Raw genomic sequence first — 24,384 nt, 5'->3', positions numbered from 1 at the left:
TAGATCATAATCATAATAATGTGTCGTCTGACAGTATATAAATGTGCTTCTCAGAAGAACAAGTGCATGAATGCAGAAGGTGTTTTTAGCTTGAGGGGACTTTGGGTCAATGGTGGGATTTAAAATCCTGAAGGATGCAATAAAGGGCACTGCTCTACACCACGTTACTGAGGTTCATGATGTAAGTTGATGGCTAGCATCAACTCCAGCCCCTCTGCTTCCTCAACACTTAATAGCCCTATTTTGGTATCCAAAAGCAATGGATAAAGGGACAAAATGCTAGCCCTGTCCCTTTCTGGTGTTGTGAACAGTGAGGATCAGAAAGAAGAAGGCTTTGCTTCACATGAAAGTCTTCCATGTGATTCAAGACCCTGCAAAACTGCAAACAGTACAGGCCTTCCTCTTACAACTGCTGCCTTCTATGTGTAGAGAGTAACAAGGGCCAGGATAGAATTAGCACTCATGTATATCACTTCTCTGCTGTGTTAGCTTTGTATTTTCCAGGCACAGCCTTCTTTGAAGAACTATTTATGTGTGTCATTCAGCTGTGCTTTATATGAGACCATTTATGCTCTCTGCTGGAATTTATGCCACACTATGAAATCAGAAAGATTTGAGCTTCTGTAGGCAGTCAGCAAGACAGATAAGTGTACATCACTAGTTATGAGGGTAGTGAATGTGATAAACTAGGATCAACTGCCCTCCTTTATGTGCTACACCTGGCTCCAACTGTCTATGCAGAAGCTTCCAGATAGGGAAAAGAGAACTGCATAGAAACATACAGGCACAGATAGAAACATTTTGTTTTGGCTTTACAGTGACCAAAATCATCCACCAAGCACTGACGAAGCATGTGAATGTATTAATTAATTTATTCATTTATTAATTCGTTCATTAAATTTATACCCCACCCATTTAGACCACGTCTACTCTGGGAGGCTTACAATAAAAATAGCATAAAAGCAATTAAAAGCAGCAATTTAAACAACAATAATGATATCATTCAAGAAGGAAAAAATAAAGATAGAAAAGTAAAGATCAAGTAGTGACAGGAGGAAAGGCCTGCCTAAAGAGCCAAGTCTTAAGTTGGCTCTTAAAAACACCCAGCGAGGGAGCCAGGCAAATCTCTGATGGGAGACTGTTCCAGAGTCAAGGGGCCACTGCCGAGAAGGCCCGGTTTCTGTTCTTTCTCTCCAGGCCCCCCTCGGCATTAGGCTGAATTGTTTCTGAATGACAGAAATGGATGGAGTTCACATTCACTTAATTAAAAAAATACACTGCACGTTATCTTCAGATGGCCCATGATACAGCATATTTTAAATCACGTGCACTCAATCCATTCCAACATATCTTCCCCACCCTGGCTGCCTTCCACTGGCTACCTGTCTGTTCTTGTGCCAGCTTCAAGGTGATGGTGTTACTATTCAAGGCCCTAAATGGTTTGGACTTCATTATCTGGCAAAACACGTCCTTCTGACTCGATCTGCCCACCCTGTAAGATCTTTCCAGGATGGGCAGTTGAGAGTTCTGACCCTAAGAGAAGCTCAGAAAACAGTGACCAGAAACTAGGCCTTCTTGGCCATCACCCCGCAATTATGGAATGGTCTCCCACCCAAAATCTGCCTGGCCCCTTCCCTGGGAACCTTCAAGCGATAATTTAAAAATGGTTATTTAGACAGGTCTTCCCAGACTCTATAATATTCTGAAACAATAATGCTTTAACAACCACATATTCAACCCTCCACCATGCTTTTTTAAGGTTTTCATTGGTATTAGTTCCATTTTGTTTCAACTGCGTTGATTATTTTGTCTTATTGTTCCATTTTATTGTATTGTTTTGCTTTATATTGTATTGTATTACCGTACTGTGTAAACCACCCAGTTTACAATAAAATAAAACATTAATAGAAACATAAAATAATAAGTACATTGATAGGAGTAAATGTTTGACTTATTCAATTAGGCAGATGCCTTGTAAAAGCAGGCTATTGTTCTCACTTGAAACAGGCTGTTATTCAGAAGAGAGATTATCCAGCCTCCTAAAAGCGGGCTCGACCCCCCCTTCCCCTTTCCTTGCTTTCTTCGTAGCTCAAGGCTTGAAAAGCAACATGCTTAGATAAGAATGGAATGCAGCCTTCTAGGCTAAGCCAGCAAGGACGGTTTAAGATCTGTTTAACTGTTCTGCACATGTTTAAGATGTGTTTTTACTAATCCAATGAATTTTGCTAACTAACTTCACGCCCTTTTAGATTGTGCACCCACCCCAATCGCCCGGAAGGGACAGGCTATAAGAGATTGTACCAGTTCCTTTGTTCTTTGGAGAAACCCATTATTGATTGGCTTTCTCCCCGCTCCTGCAGCAGCGATTTTAACTTGTAATAAACAAACTTCAATAGAAAGCCTCCGTGTCTCAGTTCTCTCATTTTTTTTAGAGCTTTCCCTTTTAGAGAACCAGATAACAATTTTGGGGGCTCGTCCGGGATCTCTAAATGCCCCGATTGGGGCTGGGCTTTGGTCCAGTTGAGGTCAGGCAGAACAGGCGGCGGTAAAGTGAATCGGAGGGCGCCTCTGCCTCCTTTCAGACAGCCGCTTCCTTGCCGACGCTTTGGCTGCTTGGCATCAAGAACTCGGAAAGAGGCACGAACGCAAGAGGTCTTCCAAGCCGGCCGGCCAACGGATCAACGGGCCAGCGGACCAACGGACCTTGGTAAGTTGAAGTGGGAAACTCTGAAAGGGTTGGTCGTTGTTGGGTGAATGAAGGAGTGAGTGAACCTGCAGTTCCCTACGGTAACCGATGTGTGATCCGGTACCCTGGGTCAGGTTGTGTGACTGATTGTCGATACCCTGTCGTGTCCGCGTTCAAGAGACCCCTTACTCTTGACGCAAAACCCTTTCCCTAATTGTCTCTTGTCTCCCGTGGGATGGGAAACCAGACAGACGTCTCAGAAGGACCTGGGGTCCAGGAGGTCCCGGGGGGACCGGAATTCCGAGGGGGACGCCCTGACTCCAAATCCGCTAGGCGAAAGGGAGTTAGGAATTCCAAGCAACAGTGCGCTGGGCAAACTGTTGCTGCATTGGGAGTCTGTAAAGGTACAGGAGTTTCAGACAGAGAAGGAAATGGTCCGTGTGTGCACTGAAGTTTGAACACAATTTGATATTTGTCCTAAAGGGCCAAAATTTGGCCCATCCGCCCCGTACCCCTTATGTAGATTCTTGGATGTGGTACCTAATCAAATTTGGAGAAGGAGTAAGGTTGCAATAAGTAGAGACTTGATAAGTTCTAAGTTACAAGGTGAGGAAATGTCAAAATTCGACCCGTTGGAGTTTGTAAGCCATCAGCCTCCACCTCCAACGGCCCCGCCCGGAGACGTGACTGGACAGGAGCTGGTGCCGGCACAAGCGGCCGCGCTGGCCCCAGCTCTGGTTCAGCCATCAGGGTATAATGAGGTACTGAGAGAGGAAGAACAGCTGAATCCTCTCCGGAGTAGGAGTCCTGGAAGCACTGCTTCGACTGTGGACTGCTCCACCCCATTAAGAGAAGAGGAGGTTAAGGAATTAACTACTAAATGTAAGGAAATTATTAATAGAATTGAGGATGGGACACTGCCTACCGGACCAGTAACCCGCTCCAAAGCAAAGGAAATAGGGGAGCAGTCAGGAGCCTGTACGCAGTATCCATTAAGGGAAGTTCCGATGGGAACGGCCGTCGGATACGTGGAAGTCCCTTTAACCAATTCTGATATCCGAATTATAAAACAACAACTGCCCAACCTACCTGAGGACCTGATTGGCTTTGTAACGGACCTCAGAGATGCTTTAGGGACTATGATTTACAAGCCCACAGAATTGCTGCACATTTGTAAGCAGCTGGCCGGAGTCACATATACCAACCAGGCATTGGGTCATGCTAGGAGACTCCGGCAAGGGCAAAATCCCGCCCAGACTGAGCAGGCGGCCAGGGAAGCACTTCCAGAAGTAACCCCTGGAGATTGGGATTTCCAGGATGAATTAGAGGGCGAAGTGCAGAAATGAAAGAATTCTTGTTGAAAGGGCTAGAGGCAACAGTCCCTAAGACTGTTAGCATGAAATTGGCTTTTGGTCAACCCCAAGGAAAAGATGAAAGTCCAGTTGAATATCTGGAAAGGCTAAAACGCAATATGCGAAGGTACACTGGGCTGGACCCAGAAGATCCAGGAAATGAAAATATTCTGAGGTTGGAATTTGTGTCAGGATGTTACCCGGACATAAAGTCCAAATTACAGAAAATGGATGACATGACAACCAAACCCATAGGAGAATTATTAGCAGAAGCTCAAAAGGTGGTAGCAAGAAGGGAAGAAGAGAAGGACAAAAGAAAGTTGAAGTTGATGGCGCAGATCCTCCATGGGCAGGGGCCCGTGGACGAGGCCGTGGGAGAGGAACCAGGGAGGTAGAGGAAGGTCAGAAGAAAGTAGAAAGAACGAAGGGGAACTAGAGGAGTTCTCCTCTGCCCTACCCGCCCAGAAGAGAAGGGGATGAAGAAGGGGGGGCAAGGGGCCCTGACTGTGTTCACTTTTAAGGTGGCTCAGGAAATACTTGGGTGAAGCTAGGCAAAGAGAGAGAGTAAGGAAAGGAGGGAGTAGAGGAGTAACTGGAAATATTGTAAAGAAGGCAAGGAAAGTTATTGCAAAGAGAGATCAGGTAAGGAGTTTTGAGGGGAAATGGGAAAGGAAAGGCTAGAGAAGGAGGAGAAGGCAAGCACAAGCTGTACCAACAAGCGATGCAGCTAGAGGAGAAAGGAGATTCAGGAAAGGAGTCCTTAATAAAATTAATAGTGCATGCCAGCTCGGACAGCAGAACTGTTTGCTCTAAGCTGAGCACTACAGTTAGTTGAAGGAAAAAGGATCAAAAGAGAAGAAGGAAACGTAACTTTCTCAGTAGACACAGAGAATGTTGTCCAAAAGTGTACATGAAATGGAATCCTCAGGAGGAGTCCTAAGAGAAATGGGAGTGAATGGAGTCTCTTTGGAAGTTCCCATTTGGAAACCATTAAGTGTTAAGCAGGAGGGGAGTGAGAAAAAGTTCTATTGGCTTGTTAAACTTACTGGGGTATAAAGGGTTAAGAGTAGGCACAAAGAATAGAAAAAGAAAAAAAATCGCCTGGTGTTGAGGGAGGGAGATCCCGGCCAGCGTTAGGACACTCTGTATCGACTGTATAAACACATGCAGAGACTCTTACATAGTAACTGAAGCTGATACTCATGTGCAGGGACACTGAGACGTGTCAGCAAAGGAAATGCCTTGAATTGAGAGGCAAATCGAGAATGAGGACGATCTTTGTTCTGACTTTAGTGATGATGATCATTAGGGTAACTCTTTTCCATCTAAAAGGGCTGTAAAAGCCTATTGGAAAGTTACACTTCTGGATCTGTAATAATTGATTAACAGATTTGGCATTGTTGCAGCCTTAAGAGAATGGGTCTTAGAAAATGGGGAAAATCACACACACACACGCAAAAAGACACTAAGGGAATTGTTGACTATGAAATCCCACAGAAAAACATGCAGGACAATGAAAGATGCAGTATGTGGATTGTTGGCAGAGTACGTGTTTGAGAGCCTTTATTGAAAAGAAGGCTTCGGAGTTGTGAAGGACAAAGCGCAAGTTAGAAGAACAGGAGGAGAAGAAAGAGAGCTATGTTGGCGGTGATGCATGTATAGAGAAATGCAAAGGAAGAAAGTTTGAAGACAGGAGAAAGAAATGGGTTAGTAGATAAGAGAGAGCAAGCAGACCCCCCCCCTTGCTTCTCCAGATGCACAAAGTGGGAGCTGGAGAGACAAGGGGGGTTGATTTCGCACCAGGAATGGTTTGCTTGTTTTACCAGGATTGTTACATAGGCACTTTCTGTGGGAATTCCTTAGAAGTCACTTCTGCATTCAGGGGCCACTACCAGTCTTAACAGTTTAAGAGGTTACCTGGATCAAACTAATAGAGGGTATACTTTTGGAAAGTGTATCAGGCCAATCAGTTGAGGGAATCTTCTGCTGGCTGTTGTAAACATGTGTGGCATTTTCATTGAGAGTGAATTTATATGGGATCCAGAAGCCACAGAGGATCTAATCATTGGCATGGATGCCTTGCAAACTATGGGCTATGGTTTGATCCCTATAGCAAACAACTACATCAAGCCCAAGTCCAGAAATTGTTAGGAAATATATATATATATGTATAGTTCAGTTTTAAGGTGAAGGATTTGAGAACAAAGGAATGGGAACAGATTGTTCCAGGAGTAAATGCAGCATAGGAACATAATGTACTGGGAAAGGAGGGTATGTTGCTTTGTCAGATCCAAAGAAACCTAGTCACCTTTTTGTGACCGTAGGTAAGGGAGTAGCAAAAGGAGTTTTAGCTCAGAAGAAGGTAGGACGATACCAACCGGTTGGATACTTGTCTAAACATTTGGATCCGGTAGTGCTGGGCTGGCCTACTTGTTTGCAAGCTTGTGCTGCAGCAGCCGAATTGGTAAAACTAACTCGGAAACTGTATCCCTTTGAGGCGATTGTCCTGCATTCTTCGCACCAGCATAGGACTATCCTCACCCATACAGCTAGGTGGTGGATGACGGACAGTAGGCTGCTACAGTTTGAGGCTATTCTCCTTGAAAAGCCCGATCTAATACTGACCACCACCGACCATTGTGGCCCAGCAGAAGGTTTATCAGAAACTGTCAGGAAGGAATTGTATTGCCTTGACTGATCTACAGACAAAGTGTAGGGAAGACCTACAGGAAGAGGCAATAGAGGGGGCATGGAACTTGTACACTGACGGTTCCTCTAGAGTAGTGAATGGGAAAAGAATAACGGGATATGCGGTGGTAAAGGATGGGGAGCTTGAAGTTGAATCTGGACCCCTTTCTCCGTCCATGTCAGCTCAGACTGCAGAAAAAGAGCTTTAGAAATAAGCACAGGAAAATCTGTAAATATCTGGACGGATTCTAAGTATGCATGTGGAGTAGTACACGTTTTTTTGGAAAAAAATTTTTTTGGAGTGAAAGAGGATTACTTACATCCCAGGGAAAGAATCTGGCCCACCATCAGTTGGTACTGGATACCCTGGAAGCGTTGAGCCTCCCGTCCGAGGTAGCTATTATCCACATTCCAGGGCACCAGAAAGGAAACTCCCCGGAGGTAGTAGGAAACAGGCTGGCTGACGAAGTGGCAAAAAAAGCGGTGGAAAAAGAATTGACTCCCGCCCTCTTAGCAGCCCTTCTTCCTACCAGTAAAGAGATCACTGCCCCTTTGGTGTATTCACAAAAGGAGCTGGAATTGGCAGAAGCGCAAGGAGCTACAATGGTGAACGGCATATTGAAATTAAAAGATGAAAGGCAATGGTTACCAGAGGGAGTGGTCAGGGAAGTCCTCAAGGCATTGCACGAGGGAGGACATTGGGGAATCAAGGCTTTGGTCTCAGCCTTTCTGCAAAAATATATAGGGAAGAAAGTGTGGTCACACGCCAACACCATTTTGGCTCACTGTATTCCTTGCCAAAAAGGTAAATAAGAATAACCCAAGGAAGGTAGAAATGGGAGGATGACCTCTGGCCGTCCACCCCTTTGAACATTTGCAATGTGATTTTATTGATATGCCAAAGTCAGGACTTTGGAATCATTGTTTGGTGATAACTGATCAGCCCACTGGCTGGGTAGAGGCTTACCCTACGGCTCGGGCAACGGCAGGGACAGTGTGTAAAATCTTACTGGAACAAATTATTTGTAGATATGGATTAATCCAATCAATGGACAAGTGACAGGGGTACGCACTTCACTCAGAGGGTGTTACAACGAGTAGCTGATACTCTGGGCATAGCTTGGAAGCTACACCCTCCGTGGCATCCTCAGAGTTCAGGAAAAACTGAAAGAATGAACCAGACCTTAAAGAAGCAAATTACTAAGTTGATGCAGCAAGCGTAGTTGCCCTGGCCGAAGGTTTTGCCCCTAGCTTTATACGCTATAAGAACTAAGCCGCATAGCACTACAGGACTCTCGCCTTTTTAAAGCCTGTACGGAATGGGAATTTGGGATGTTAGTACACAGAGAGTGAGCCTTAATCTAGATTTGTTCAAGGATGCCTTTATAGGAAAGTATTTGCTGGCTCTGTTTTCTATTCTTTCCGATAACAGGGAGCGAGGCACCTCAGTGCAACGAACGCCATTGGAAGTAGCAGTGCATTCCTTCCACCCCGGAGATTGGGCTTATATCAAGGCATGGAAGAGTGAGCCGCTCGCCCCAAGATGGCTTGGTCCGTTCCAGATACTGTTGACAACAGAGACTGCCATCCCAACTGAGGAAGCTGGCTGGACTCACCATACTCGAGCCAAACACGCAGTCAACCCTGAGGGACGGTGGAAAGTCGTGCCTGTGTCCAAGGACGGACTAAAGACTATTTTTAAACGACATACGTAATGTCCATTAGTCAGTTAGCGCATGAATATTGTCCTTTCTTTAGTGTGTATATAGAGGTAAGAAAAGTTAATAATCTGGTCCAAACTTGGAAGGTGAATTTAAAAGTAGACAGAAGCAGGTGGGGACTCTTTTTCTTTAAAGGATATTCAATTGGTGATCAAGTAGTGTTGGAGGACGAGGGGACCATTGATTGGGAGGAGGAAAGGAAAATCTTTAACGGAGTTTTTACAGATTTGTGGGATTCTCGGTGGTGGCACAATCAGTACTGCAACTTCGTGAAAGTACTGACACTGATTTCATTGTCCTGCCCAGGTTACCACTATTTGGGTAATTGCTGTTAGAGTAATGTCTATAACTCCCTATATAACAGGTAGAGTTTGTCCCTGGTTTTCCTGTTCAATTAGCCGAACACCAAAGGGGGAGGTGGAAGTGTGGAAGGTACAAATACAAACTACTTCCTATTGGGACACTGAATACGAAGGGTTGGCCTGCAGTAACCAATTGGTGGTACGCAAAGAGGTACGAGGTAAGGGCTGTGGAACCTTGTATACTAGCACTGAGTTGACTTCAAGTCTAGAGTTCTGGCATAACCGAGATTAGATAGCAACATCAGCCCTGGATCGGAGTCAGACTCCGATTAGGTCATTCCCCGAAGAGAGTGGTCTTTCTACTCTCATACTTTCACCTCCCGGCAGTTTACTCTGAGTATCAGGTGATATCCGGAACTTAAAAGACCCCCTGATAGGATTGGATCCTTTTGACCCTTACTGTTTATTGCATTGCCATTTTTGCCCTCACCATTGGAGTGCCAGAATAACTAAATTTGACGAGAACCCGACTTTGAGGTGGTACGGCTGAAGGTGAGATATCCTGAAGGGCTGTGGGACGAAAGCTTGTGGGCTGTAAAAATGCCAACTGCAAGCTATCCGTGGAGAACTCGATCTGATAGCTCGGCGCAGGCAGAGGCCATTCCCAAGGGATGGCTCCGTTACGCATCTTCGGTGCACTGCGAGACGTGTTGGAAGTGCAGGAACGAAAGCCCCTGGTCAGCACCCAGTCCGGACAAGGAATGGAACTCCCACTACAGGCGAAGGTAAAGCCAACCCCTCTAGTGTCTTGGAGAAATATCAGGCAAATGCTTATTGGCAGACCAAGGGTTGATGGCAAAATAATGATAGTGTTAGGGCTCTTTTTGAGCCTTGTTCTATAAGCTACAGGATCCACCTGCCCCTGTGTAATAACGACAAGACAGGGAAGCAGGGAACAACAGACCTTAACCTATAAGTCCATTTTCAATTGTGTTGGTAATATTGCCTCTTGCACATTTGGCAAGGTAGAGTACAAAAATTTGTCAGGACTCCTCGGGGACTCAAACTTGTTATGACCCTGAAGAAAACCCCGAGAGAATTTGGACGGCAATTAGTAACCACTACATGGTACAACATAAGTATATGGGGAATAGCAGTAAGTGCAATTCAGGAAAAGTAGCACATGTCCCTATCCAGACCTGGACTGGTATGTTGGACACCTCAGGTTGGTTGGGGGAATTTTCAATGTGTGATACCCCTAACATGATTAATTCAGTGGTCCAGGCGGCAATGCCAAAAACACAGATGGTTGCGAGAGCACCCGAAATAAGTTACAAAATTATCCCAGCTCAAGAAGAAGAAGAACCATATCTGTGAATAAGTCAAAGTAAGTAGGAAAAGAAAAGGGGGGGAATTGATAGGAGTAAATGTTTGACTTATTCAATTAGTCAGATGCCTCGTAAAAGCAGGCTATTGTTCTCACTTGAAACAGGCTATTATTCAGAAGAGAGATTATCCAGCCTCGTAAAAGCGGGCTCGACCCCCCCCCTTCCCCTTTCCTTGCTTTCTTCGTAGCTCAAGGCTTGAAAAGCAACATGCTTAGATAAGAATGGAATGCAGCCTTCTAGGCTAAGCCAGCAAGGACGGTTTAAGATCTGTTTAACTGTTCTGCGCATGTTTAAGATGTGTTTTTACTAATCCAATGAATTTTGCTAACTAACTTCACGCCCTTTTAGATTGTGCGCCCACCCCAATCGCCCGGAAGGGACAGGCTATAAGAGATTGTACCAGTTCCTTTGTTCTTTGGAGAAACCCATTATTGATTGGCTTTCTCCCCGCTCCTGCAGCAGCGATTTTAACTTGTAATAAACAAACTTCAATAGAAAGCCTCCGTGTCTCAGTTCTCTCATTTTTTTTAAAGCTTTCCCTTTTAGAGAACCGGATAACAACATAAACATCACAATAATATGAAAATGAAAATAAACATCAATCAATCAAACTTAAAAAACAACAACATAGGAGACAGGTAAATTTGTTTTCGCTAGTCACATTTTAAACACTGACTAGGTTTAACCGTAATTTAATATTAATATATGAATGTATTGTAATTTTTAAACATTTGTAATCTTTAAAATGATGTGTGCTGCCTTGAGTCCCTTCACCAGGAGAAAGGCAGGATACAAAGAATGTAAATAAATGATAAGAAATAAGAAATAAATAAAATAACCATTTGGTGGCATAATTAGGGGTGGAGAGAGTCATTTTGCTGCTACGAATTATTCAACAAATGGGAGCCACAAATCCTTTTTGATCTCCTGCAAGTCACTCAAGGAACCACCTGCAGGCCCAAACCTAATGTCTACCCTTCCTTGTACTGACTGTGTTTCCCCTCTGTTTATGCTTTTGTACAGTGTTGTACAATGCAGTGCAAGCTAGGATACTGACCCAGATATTCTGAATAGGGAGAAGTCCATTTTGTTGAGACTTCTCATTGACTTTTGAGATGTGCACAGGCCTTGTCACTTCTTTCTGTGCTGCATTTTGTCTCTTCTTTTCAATAAACACTTGAATTATAATGTGCATACAATAAAATAATAATAACAAAAAACAAAACAACAACAACAACAACAATAATAACAAAGCTACAAAACAAAACAACAACAACAACAACAGAAACCACTGGTAATGGTGCGGGTTAAAATACTGTAAATAAATAAATGAATAAACAACAACAACAACGATAATAATAAATAAATAAATAAATAAATAAATAAATAAATAAATAAATAAATAAATAAATAAATAAATAAATAAATAAATAAATAAATAAATAAATAAATAAATAAATAAAGTGTTCTACATGTACCTTCTAGCCCACAATACAGGTTAACCATCAGGACAATCATGTGCTGAAGTACACCCATTTCTTTCAGACAAACCACAGTTTCTCATGACCCACACATTCAAATGCTTTGTTGTAGTCTATAAAGCATATACTTATCTTCTTCTGAAATTATTTAGTATGCTCCAGCAGCCAGCAGATATTTGCAATATGATGTCAATTGCCTCTTCCTTTTTAGAATCCAGCTAGAACATCTGGTATTTCTGGTGCCATATACGGCAGGAGCCTTTGTGGTAAGCTTGAGCACCACTTTGTGTCGGAAATTAAAACAATCTTCCTATAGTTACTGCATCTCCTTTCTTGGGAACTGGAACATATATTAAATATTTCTAATCTGTGGTCCATTGTTTAGTTTTCCATGTCTATTGGCATATTATTGTCAGTATTGAGAGAGATTCAGCAAAAGTAAAAGATGAAAGAAGTAGAGTCAGAATTCTTAATACACTTTTTTCAGCCATTGTCTTACAGACATAAATATAATTACTTGTGCAAAGAAATAGAACAGAGCTCTCTTCCAGAAAATTTAGGAAATCAAAGAGAAATTTAAGCCTAGATTCGGAATCCTAAAAGACCAACAGGGAAGCAAACTATCTGACCAGGAGAAAATAAAGAGAAGGTAGAAACAGTATATCAAAGACCAAAGTGTACAGAAGAGATAAAAAGATGAGAGACTCTTTTGAAATGTAATCCAATGATGAAGAAGCTGCAATTCTAGAAAGTGAAATAAAAGCTGCTGTGAAAGCACTGGGAAGAAATAAATCTCAAGGAGTAGGTGATATATCTATAGAACTATTCCAAGCCACAAAGGAGCAAGATAGGAACACATTATTAGAATTTTGTAGCAGGTAAAGAAGATAGAATGAAAATACCATAGTACTGTAAATGTTTTCCTAGTTCAATTTTTCTCATACACTGAACTACCAGCTCATTAAAAGCCCTGTCACCAGCCATTTGGAAAGCTGTTCAGAATTTCAATTTCATCCTGATTGTATGAAGGACTTCAGCTAGAAATATATGGAGTAATTCTGTTTCATTGTAGTCCCTCGGATTTGCTCGTGCAGCAGTTGGAGGTGTTTTTTTTTCATTTTCTAGCACTCAACCTTCACACAAATTGCACTCTCATAAGTACTTCAGAGAAAATGGGCATCCTACACACACACACACACACACACACACACACACACACACACACACACACACACACACACACACACACACACACACACACACACACACACACACACACACACACACACACCCCTCTTGCTAGGTGCCAAGCCCTGTTGAAATTGTTGAAATGGTTTATAACCCTGGATGTGTGTGGTTCCTGATAACTGTCACTAAACATCAAATTGGGGTGGGGGAGGGAGGCATGAGTCCTACTCTTCTGAATAATACGAAAAGCTTAACACCATCAACCAAGCTTCTTACAGCTCACTGAATCAGGAAAAAGGCTATAGCCAACAAAATGAGAATTATTATCTGGAGTGGGGAGAAAATTTTGAAGACATGGCTTATGTGTATGCCTACATTCCCATACAGTTTAGTTCTGTCTGTGTGCCAGTGAAATCTTGAGTAGTTTATCTTTTGCAACACAGATCACTTGGTGATCTTCAGACATGTGTAATGAGTGCAGGAGAAGTCTCTCTCTCTCTCTCTCTCTCTCTCTCTCTCTCTCTCTGTGTGTGTGTGTGTGTGTGTGTGTGAGAGAGAGAGAGAGTACCCAGCTATAACCCTTCTATTCTTCTTGAACTGTGGTATACAGTATCTTTGTCATACTCTCTGCTATCTAGGGATTAAGGGAATCACAGTCCAACCAATAGATGTGGAGCACCAATGTTTGTAACAAGCAACCCGAATCAGGGAGTGGAGGAATACAATAGAGATAGAAAGATAGTGAGATAGACCCAGGTTTCTTTCCCCATCTTTCTGATGCAGATTGAAATTTTTAGGCTTTGCTTTCTTCCTGCTTCTCTTCCAAAACATTTGTCATTGTTCTTTTCTACGGAAACTATTTAAGTAAGCCCTCTCTAATTAAAGCCACCTTTGGAGACTTCTGGAAACTGAATTAGGATTTTGTCCTTTGGTGCTATCCCAGAATAGACTTCCAGAATCAATAAAATGCAAGTTTCAGAATACTTCTCTAGAATTTCAGCATCTACATCATTCTGCAGGGCAAGCCATGGTCTGAGCAGAAAGGGTCCCTTACAAAGTGGTGCCCTGCCCAGATCATGGATCACTGGTAGCCACACGTTCCCACTTGTTCCTGGTTATGATTAGTATGTGGAAACAAATTTCCCAGGATTGCTGTGAGAATGTTTGTCAATGCTACGTTAGCTATGGTTTCTTCTGCAGTTATTGTCCTTTGTACTTTGCTGCTAGGAAAGTTTAGGTTTACCATCTCCATGAACATGGCATGAACAGTATTTGCAGGAGCATCTCTCTCTCTCTCTCTCTCTCTCTCTCTCTCTCTCTCTGTGTGTGTGTGTGTGTGTGTGTGTGTGTGTGTGTGTGTGCGTGCGCGCGCGTGTGTGTGATGTAGTGAAGCCAAAGCCAACAGAGTTGAAGTCCCAGAAGTTTCTATAAAATTCCCCTCAGATCTCCCTGTTTCTTCTAAGCTTAGTTATGGTGACTGAGAAATAAAGGAATTTCCCCAGAAATGGTGTTTTCCCCCCCCCCAAGTTATCCCTCTTGTAATGCAACATACCTGAAACTAATGTGGTCTTGAATTTACAATTAAAGGTCATTCAGTTTACAAAAGACCTGTTCCTTATTTTTTAGTATGGACCACTCCAGCTGCCTGCATATTTGGACTCTCCTTATGTGGAGGACACTTGGCTTATAGAGATTTTACATAATGAACACCTGTATTTCCAATTTTACCACTATCATTTTTAAAAAATGAAGTTCATTAAATTGTTTAGGTTAAAGTCATTATATTTGTACATAGAGGACAACATTCAGAGGCCACATAATTATTCAGCAGTAGACCTATTTTTGAATGACTTTAATCTAAACAATTAAAATGACTTTTTTTAAAAATGCAAGTATGCATGCCAAAGGGGGAAAAAGTCACCTATGTGAATGACTTTGTTGTAAGTAATCTCAAGCAGTGTTCTTAAAATAGTAAAAGTGAAGGTATTTTATATATCCCCTCTACCTGTCTAATATTGAATATACAGGAGGATTTTCAACCTTGTTGTGTACAGACCCCCGCACCCCTCCCAAACCATCCACCACCTGACATTCTCCAGGGGAGAAGCATGCTATCTGCCTAAAATAAAGGCAGCCTGTACACTGTTCACCTTTTAGAGGATGCGATGTAACAATGCTGATGCAACTCAATTCTCAGCACCCAAAATAACTGGAAAGTGATCTGTTGCCAAGATTGGTTTGAAAGAAAGCAGAAGAAAGGACAATAAAGTCCTCTAGGAAATATGATCTTCTGTACTCGGTTTGGTCCCTCGTGTCCTCAGAAAAACTGGTGATAAGTTTCCGAGATGACTAATACTGAGCTTAAATGAGCCCCTGTCTCCCCTCATGTCAGCAACATCTGTGTTCCAAGAAAGTGAGGTTTACCCAAAATATAAAGGAGTAAAAGATCTCCGTATGTTAACTCTCAAAGGGCATGGTGACTTTTTTAAATGCTACTGATGTCCCCTACATGATGGTACAGGTCTGGTAGCATGCAGTGGAGAACCCTTGAGCTCCTGAGTAAAATGCGATGCATGGCCAGCAGGCTGGACTGCAGTGTTGTAGTATGAGAAATATCTGCTCCAAATACAGCTGTGTTACTTGCCTGACATTTTGCAAATGAAGGTCAGCCACAGTGCTTGCTTCTGTGTCTTTGTTACAGTGTAGAGGTCTGCCAGGCAGAATGAGGCAGCTGCTTCAGGTAGAAGATTACAGAAAAGGCCAGGAAATGTTAGTGGTTTTGTGGATTAGGATTTTCTTACCAAGGAAGGAGGAGATTGGCTTGTGGGCTGTCGTGACTCAGGCAATAGCTTGGAAATAGCTTCGCTAGCCCAGGACAGTTGAGCACCATGGAGTCTGGTGGATTTGGAGAGGTGACTAGGTTGCAAATAGATTGGCATATATAAAAACATGGGTTTTTAATTATAATAAAGAGGAAAAGAAACCTAAAAAGAAATGAGTATTAATATTTGAAAGACTGAACACAGAGTTCCGACTCCAGTCCTCTGAAGATGCTGGCCACAGAGACTGGCGAAACGTTAGGAAGAACAACCTTCAGAACACGGCCAAAGAGCCCGAAAAACCCACAACAACCATTAGACCCTGGCCGTGAAAGCCTTCGCGAATACATTTGAAACACTATTAAGTATTTAGGTATAAATATTCCTGGTAATGTAGAAAGGCAGAAATAAAAGAATTTTAACCCATTGAAGCAGGTAATTATGAAGAAGCTAGCCGATTTAAGGAAAATTGGATTGTTACAGTTTGGCAGAATTGCAGCATGCAAAATGAAGATATTATGTAAGATCAATTTTCTGTTTATGATGCTACCAATAAAGATTAAAGAATTAGGGTTAAAGGATTGGCAAACATTATTAATGAATTCTGTAATGACAGTAAGAAATAAAGGATTAATAAGAGATGATATAAATCTAAATATAAAAACTAGGGAGTTTAGGAATGCCTAACTTAAGGTTTTATTACATTTCCAATCAATTAAGAAATATATCAGATGCTATATATCAGCCAATAATTCAATCTGGTTGAATATGGAAAGGCAAGAACCCAATTCAAACTTGGTAAATATCCTCTTAGAGTAGACCTTTGGTCTACATGGGCAGGGTATAAATCAAATAAAATAAATACATGAAATAAATTAGGAGATAATAAAACATATTAAAAATAAACAATTTTAAAATAATACATGAATAATATGAAATAAATATAGAAATTTGTTTATTCCACCAATATCTCCATTATGTCTCATGACAGAGCTGAAAAAATTTCCAGAGAATATAAAAAGACCAATTGACAATCTTTCGATAAAGAGACAAGTTATTAGGTTAAAGGACTGGTCAAGAAAAAAAGGGGGGAAATTAAAAAAATGCTGGGCAAAGATGAAATATCTTGGTCTAATGTTATTCGATTAGAACAGTGGACAAAGAACTTGATAAAAATAAATGGTAAATGTAGGGAAGTTACAAAATATGAAGGAATTGTTCTACAAAAGGAATGATTCGCGCGCTGGATGGGCGTGGTAACGCCCTAGGAAGCCGCAGCGGGGTTTGCTTCCGCAGCACCGGAAGCGCAGGCAACAAGGAAGGGGCCACGTGAGTGATGACGAAGCCGGCGCTATTTAAAGAAGCGCCGGCTTGGAGCAAAGGGGCTTTCGCTTCTGGCGCTCATTGGAGGTGGAGAGTGCGGTGAAGAGACGGTTTGGCTTGAGGCTGCGTTCTGGGCAAGGGTGTTTGTGTGGGCAGAGCGTGTGTGTGTGTGTGTGATTGGAGGAGTGAGTGAATTGTGCTCGGTGTGGTGGGGAGAAGGTGGAGAGGACTGGGAGGGAGCGAGTGGCGGCGGGGTGATCGGGCCGCACCCGGGCTCCGAGAGGCTCCTTTTTTCCTTCTGCTCTCCTTTTTCTCTCCCCGCTCCACCCCCCTCCTCCACCCGGGTCGCCTAGCTCTTCCCCCTAGTTTCCCTGGTCGGCCGCCACGGGCTTGCGAGGAGCGGATTGGGCTCAGCGGTGGTTGGTCGGGGGTTGGTGGGGAAGGGTCCGGGAGGGGGGGGACTTGTAAAAGGGGTTGTTCACTCCAGCGAGGCCCCAGCAAAGGTGTTGGGAGAGGGTTTCCCCTTTACCCGGGAGAGGCCCCTTTGGGCTGCGAGTGGCTAGGTTAAGGATTTAATGTGCCTGGCTTATATATATATATATAAAAAAAGAGCAAGCAAACCAAAAACAGGGGGGATAATAATAAAGGTGAAGGCCAGGCAGGGGAGCTAGGCGGAAGCAGCCGCCCCCTCCCCCTCATTGGGAATAAAAGTGTTTTGAGCCTCACGGGGTGGGGACAGTGTTACTCTGGAGCTGGTGGTCTGGTTGCTCAGCGGGCAGCATTGGAGGGCTGAGGGCAACTGATTTTGGGGTGGCGGCCATTTTGTGAAGCTGTGCTCGGCCGCATGGCTGACCGGCGGCGGCCATTTTAAATTTGGTTTCAATTTCAAAAAAAAAAAAAGAAGAAGAAGAAGAAGAAGAAATAATAATACTAAACAATAATAATAATAAATAAATAAATAAATAAATAAATAAATAAATACAGGAAGGGGGCGAGTTACGGATTGTAATTTTAAAGGACTGGTAGGGGTAATACGGCTGTCAGCAGCCAGGTGGCTGGCAGAACATTCATTTTAGATACTGGCCTGGGGAGATAATTATACGTAGACATAAATAAGAATAAAATACAGGATGCCGCCCAAAAAGGGAGGCGGTAAGAGGAAAGGGAAGGAACCAGTGAGGCCACGGGGGGGGAAAACAGCAGTCCCCCGTGCAATCATCCTCGGATGATGAATCTTGGGCTATGTTAAAGGAGTTGCACTATAAGGTGGCAAGCATGGAGGCAAAGAGATTTGAGAAAAGGGCTCCCAGTGGTGAAGAGGTTACGCCTCGCCGGTCTGCCAGGGAATCAAAGGGAAAACGGAGGGCTGAATTGAAGGCTCTGACGTGTGAATTAACCAGGCGTTTTGATGTGATTGAGTCGGAGCAGGGCCAGGAGCTTGGAGTCCACGACGAAGATGAAAGCACATCAAAAGGAAGCATGGAGGACAGGGGGCGTAAGCGGAGACGTACAGAGGCGGCGAGCAATGAAGAGGCGGGGGAAGGAACGTCCTATGGGTATGATCCCTATGAAGACCCAGCTACATACACACCAGGGGCTGCTGACACTGCAAGGAAGGATAGAAGGGGTGAGTATGATGGAACGCACAACACAGCAGCACAGGGGGTATACTGGCCGTGGATGGAGGGCCAACAACAACCTGTAGGATCTCATAATGTGGGCATGTCTCCCATGTCATGGCCTGGGGGTTTCTGGCCACAGGTGGCCCCGCAATGGTGGGGTTGGAGTATGCCTGGTATAACGCCGGATAAAGCTGGGCCGACAAAAGCAGTTAGGGAGTTATACACTGCCCAGCATCCTTCTGTGCCCGATACAGGCTATAACTCCGCCCCATATTTAGCTACGCCTTACACAGATTACAGTTCGCCCCTAGGAGATCATTTGACGCCAGCTATTAAGGAACGGATTTGGAAAGGCGATTATATTGACTTCTATGACCTCCTGAACAGGGAATATGAAGTGAAGGAACTGGACAAGGATGATGAAAAAATTAAAGAAAAACACAGGAGGAAGAGGCCGGATAGGAATTGGAATAATTGGGTGACTGGTTTCACCATTTATGCCGGGGTGTTGGTAAAGATGCAACCCTGGAAGGCGTCGGCACTCTTTCAATACTATGACATCATGCGTAGAGCGAAGGCGGAATTTGAGGGCCAGGCGTGGTTGCGGTATGATGAGGCGTTCCGAATGAGGAGTGCTATCAGGCCAGAACTGCGCTGGGATGAGGTGCACCCTGGGCTTTGGCTACAACATATGTCGCCGGCTAAAATGAATCTGGGCGACAGATTCGATTGTGGGCACCTTAATATTAAGTTCCCAGGGAATACTGGTACCCGCCCGGGGGCGGGGCAGACGGTTCAACCCCGGCTGCCTTGCTATGAGTTCAACAATAGGGGGTCCTGCAACAAGTCCCCTTGTAGGTTTAAGCACGAATGCATTACTTGCGGGGGCAAACATCCGAGGTCCAATTGCTTCCGGGCAGCAGGACAGCGTCAGGGCAAGCAAGGTGGTTCCGGTAGGAAGCCTGAAGGAGGAGGCAGCACTACTGGGAAGGGGTCCAACGCCAATCAAAATTGATAGGTTGGAAGAGGGCTTATTGCAGTATCCCTGGCAGGAGGATGCAGCATATTTGCGAGATGGTTTTAGATATGGTTTTCGGATACCAGCATTGGGTGTTCGAAGGGCATTTTTTGCTAGGAACTTGAAGTCAGTTGAGGGAATGGAAGAGGTGGTTTTGAGGAAGATTAGCAAGGAGGTGAAGGAAGGTAGGGTACTGGGGCCATATGACAGGCCGCCACTGGTTGACCTAAGGGTTTCGCCGTTAGGAATTGTACCCAAGAAAAACCCAGGGGAATTTCGGTTGATACACCATTTATCTTATCCGGAGGGCGAGTCTGTAAACGATGCCATACCGGAGGAGCTGTGCTCAGTTAGATATACATCATTTGATGAGGTGGTAAGAATGGTCAGATCTTGTGGTATCAACGCTGAGTTGGCCAAGGCCGATGTGAAATCGGCCTTCCGGATTTTGCCTGTTCATCCGGATGATTTTAACTTACTGGGTTTTCAGTTTCAAGGCCATTACTATGTGGATAGGGCCCTCCCGATGGGGTGTTCCATCTCGTGTGCGGCCTTTGAAAGGTTCAGTACATTTGTGGAATGGTTGCTACGGCAGAAGATTGGGTGTGCATTGACGGCTCATTATCTGGACGATTTTTTGTTTTGTGGGCAAGCAAACACTGGTAGGTGTCTCAGGTTTCTGGAAGCTTTCCGGCAATTGGCAGCGGAGTTAGGGTTGCCATTGGCTGAGGAGAAAACGGAAGGGCCGTCAACGACCCTTACCTTCTTGGGCATTGAATTGGACACAACTCAGCAGGCTTCAAGACTGCCGCAGGACAAATTGGTAAACATGAGGAAGCTGGTTGGTAGTTTTGGGAATAGGAAAAAGGTAACTTTGAGGGAGCTGCAACAATTGGTGGGACACTTGAATTTTGCCTGTAAGGTGGTAGCGCCGGGAAGGGCTTTTGTAAGGCGTTTTTCCAGCGCCATGTCAGGGTTGAAGAAACCGTTTCATAAAACACGGATAACACGGGGAATGAGAGAGGATCTGCGGATATGGGTGCAGTTTTTGGATCAATTTAACGGGGTTTCTTTTTGGAGGTCGGAGATTAACCTTAGGGCAGATGTTCAAGTGAATTCAGATGCTGCCGGGACTTTAGGGTTTGGCATTTACTTTCAGGGAAGATGGTGCGCAGGGATGTGGCCAGAGGAATGGCATCACCTAGGTATTACTAGAGATTTAACATTTTTGGAATTTTTTCTAATAGTCGGAGCACTATGGTTATGGGCTGATGAATGGGCCAATACTGTGGTGCGATTTTGGTGTGACAATCAGGCGGTGGTGCACATTATTAACAACTTAACATCACGCTCAGAGAGGGTTATGGAGTTGGTTCGAGCATTTACTTTGAAGGCGCTCCAATATAATGTAGTGGTGCATGCGCATCACGTCCCGGGCATAGATAATAGGATAGCTGACGCTCTTTCACGCCAACAGATCCAGCGTTTCAGGGAACTGGCACCGGAAGCCAGGGATCTGCCAGAAGTGCTTCCGGCAGAGGTCTGGCAGATTGGCGTGAGGAAGCGTCGTGAGCAATAGATATGGCTTTGGCCCCGAGGACGGGTATGAAGTATAGAATGGTAGTGAAGGAGTTTTCAGAATTCCGGTTCCGGGCACGACTGGAACCAAGGTGGCCGGCACCGGTTGAACATATACAGCAATTCATTGTGGAATTGCATCAGAAGGGTTTGGCCCCGGGTACTATTCAGGGTAAGTTGGCAGCTTTAAAATTTTATGCGAAAGCGAATGGTTGGAAGGATTGGTCAGGTGAATTTAGAATTAGAAAAATGATTGAGGGATGGTCCCGGGAGAGGGGTCGGTCAGGGGATGACAGGACTCCTATATCGCCAGGGATATTGGTGAGTTTAGTGGATCTATGGGGGGAGATATGTAAGGATGGGTACAAAGCAGTGCTTTTTCGTACAGCATCTCTAGTAGCCTTTTTTGGGGCGCTGCGGATTAGTGAGCTGGTAGCCTTAAGTAAAACAGACAACTCTCGGGCAGCGTTACAGAGGGCAGATGTAGGGACACAAAAGGATCAGGTCGTATTTCGGATCAGGAGGTCAAAAACTGACCAACATGGGAAAGGTGGACAGGTTAGGTTGGGTCGTTGTAGTATAGACAAATTGTGCCCAGTGCGGGCGGTAAGTCAATTTCTTCGAGTCAGGGGGGATGCTGATGGGTATTTTTTCCAACATGCTGATAGCACACCACTGACAAAATATCAGTTTTGGAAATTAACTGATATGGCGCTGGAAAAATTGGGGGTACAGGGCATGCGTTTTGGCACACATTCATTTAGAATAGGGGCCGCTTCGACTGCGGCGGCCATGGGTTACGATGCTGAAAGGATCAAGCAGTTGGGTCGTTGGTCATCGGGTTGTTATACTAAATATATCAGACAATTACCTAACGTGTAGGTAGGTGTTGTTTTTTGTCTTTCAGGAGGAGAGATGCCGGAGGCACGATGGAACGTTATGATGGTGGGACATAGCTTCATCTATTGGGCAGCTCGATACGCTGCTGCTTCCCGGTGGGGAAGTGATTTAGGTCTGGGAGCCCAGGCCTCCATTACATGGAGGGGCATACGAGGTATGCGATGGATTCAATTTGGTCGGCTCACGGCATTTGGAAGATCGCCTCCTGACATCTTGGTAGTTCACTTGGGGGGCAATGATTTGCCCCAGGTGTCTGGTAAGGCACTGATACTGGATATAGTGAGGGATTTGGATAGGCTACATGCCTTATATCCCAGGATAAGGATCGTTTGGTCGACGATCATTCCACGCTTAAATTGGCGTGGTGCTATTAATGTGGACAGGGTAAACAATGCCCGTCGTCTGGTTAATAAGGAAGTTTGCAGAAGTGTCTGCAACCGCGGCTTCGGTTCTGTGATTGGCCATCGCAGGATCTTGACATCCAAACTGGAGTATTTCCGCAAAGATGGGGTCCACCTGTCTGAGGCAGGTTTGGACATTTTCCTGGATGATTTGAGAGGGGGCCTGCTGGAAGAATTTGGTTTTCTTGGTGGGCTCATGGGACATAGCCGAGGCTAGTCCTCATGTGGTGGCGGGTAGTGCGGGAATAACTGGTCGTCACAGTGTTTCCCTTTTGGTAATATTTCTAAAGTAACAGTGCGTCAATGCTGACAGTTCCTGCGGATTGTGCGATTACAGGGCTGAAGGCAACTGAGGCGCTGAAACACCTTCGGACCAAAAAGTCATTAAAGGAGATGGCTGGAGGTCCGGGTGTTTTTATTAAGCCTTCCAGGTTCCACCGGTCGGTAGTACAGCTGGAACCTGGGGGCTGGGACTCGCCCATTGGCATATAAGGAATTATTTGGTGTTATTTCCCCGCACTACCGCAGGTCCCCTCAATATGGATTTGGTTATTTGGTTTAAGGAAATTTAATTTGGCTAATAAAGTGTGGCCCAAGTTTAATACCAAATGTATGTTGTCTGCGTCTTCATTTCGGTGCTTGGGGAAGCAATGATTCGCGCGCTGGATGGGCGTGGTAACGCCCTAGGAAGCCGCAGCGGGGTTTGCTTCCGCAGCACCGGAAGCGCAGGCAACAAGGAAGGGGCCACGTGAGTGATGACGAAGCCGGCGCTATTTAAAGAAGCGCCGGCTTGGAGCAAAGGGGCTTTCGCTTCTGGCACCCGCCCGCCCAACCCTCTTTGTTCTAGTGTGTTCTGGGTCGCCTTTTCGTGGGGCCGGATAGGAATTTTTGACCTTCATCCTGATTGGCCTCTGGATGGGGGGATTTTTCGCCTATCCCACACTGGAACGGGAAGGGTGTTGTTTTAGGGCAATGATGGTGGGTTTTTTCTCCGTACAATTATGGTCACACTGGCGGGTAGTGCGGGAATAACTGGTCGTCACGGTGTTTCCCTTTTGGTAATATTTCTAAAGTAACAGTGCGTCAATGCTGACAGTTCCTGCGGATCGTGCGATTACAGGGCTGAAGGCAACTGAGGCGCTGAAACACCTTCGGACCAAAAAGTCATTAAAGGAGATGGCTGGAGGTCCGGGTGTTTTTATTAAGCCTTCCAGGTTCTACCGGTCGGTAGTACAGCTGGAACCTGGGGGCTGGGACTCGCCCATTGGCATATAAGGAATTATTTGGTGTTATTTCCCCGCACTACCGCAGGTCCCCTCAATATGGATTTGGTTATTTGGTTTAAGGAAATTTAATTTGGCTAATAAAGTGTGGCCCAAGTTTAATACCAAATGTATGTTGTCTGCGTCTTCATTTCGGTGCTTGGGGAAGCAAAGTTGAGGGTGAAAGAAGGTAGGGAAGGGGACAGTAACTAAAATTTATAATCTATAATTGGAAGCAGAAGAACAGGAGGATTCACTTGCAATGTTATGGGAATATGATCTGGGGAAAGAAATAAGCTGTGGTGACTGGAAAAACATGTGGAATAAAATATTCAGATCTATTTTATCAATATCTGAAAAGGAGATAGAGAATTGGTTGATGAGAGAACTGATTTCTACTCTGTTAACAGTGGCAAGCTTGATTATTGATAGGAACTGGAAATCACAACACACCATTAAGTTATTAGTACAGAGAAGTCTGGAATATAGGAATCAATGATAAACTTTAGTGCAATCTAAAAGTTAAGAACAGGATAACTACTACAAACGTATGTGCAGATATATGGGGAGAATTTATTGATTTTGTATTGATAAAGGCAGAGAGTTAAACATACAATTTTGGAAGGGGGAGCAGAACGATAAATGCTTTAAATGG

At 44.4% G+C, this 24,384-nt stretch overlaps 1 protein-coding gene across 1 annotated transcript; it reads left to right on the top strand.

Annotated features, from left to right (window-relative positions):
- Window positions 1-17,435: 17,435 nt before the first annotated feature.
- Window positions 17,436-23,859, top strand: LOC144586845 (uncharacterized). The gene is made up of 2 exons (XM_078385770.1): window positions 17,436-18,575; window positions 22,074-23,859. Exons 1-2 carry the CDS (start codon window positions 18,191-18,193, stop codon window positions 22,682-22,684), a joined length of 996 nt encoding a protein of 331 aa, XP_078241896.1. The 5' UTR covers window positions 17,436-18,190; the 3' UTR covers window positions 22,685-23,859.
- Window positions 23,860-24,384: the final 525 nt, after the last annotated feature.

The sequence above is a fragment of the Pogona vitticeps genome, chromosome 2 (genome assembly GCF_051106095.1).
Source record: "Pogona vitticeps strain Pit_001003342236 chromosome 2, PviZW2.1, whole genome shotgun sequence".
Taxonomy (NCBI): Eukaryota; Metazoa; Chordata; class Lepidosauria; order Squamata; family Agamidae; genus Pogona; species Pogona vitticeps.
The sequence above is the reverse complement of the archived record's forward strand: the minus strand, read 5'-3'. Positions and strand labels throughout refer to the sequence as shown.

Excerpts from the sequence above, each read along its gene's own strand:
- LOC144586845 (XM_078385770.1), top strand. The coding sequence starts at position 18,191 with ATGTTAAAGGAGTTGCACTATAAGGTGGCAAGCATGGAGGCAAAGAGA. Across the intron at positions 18,576-22,073 it reads TGCAAGGAAGGATAGAAGGG|GAGGAGAGATGCCGGAGGCA; the intron begins GTGAGTATGATG and ends TTTGTCTTTCAG.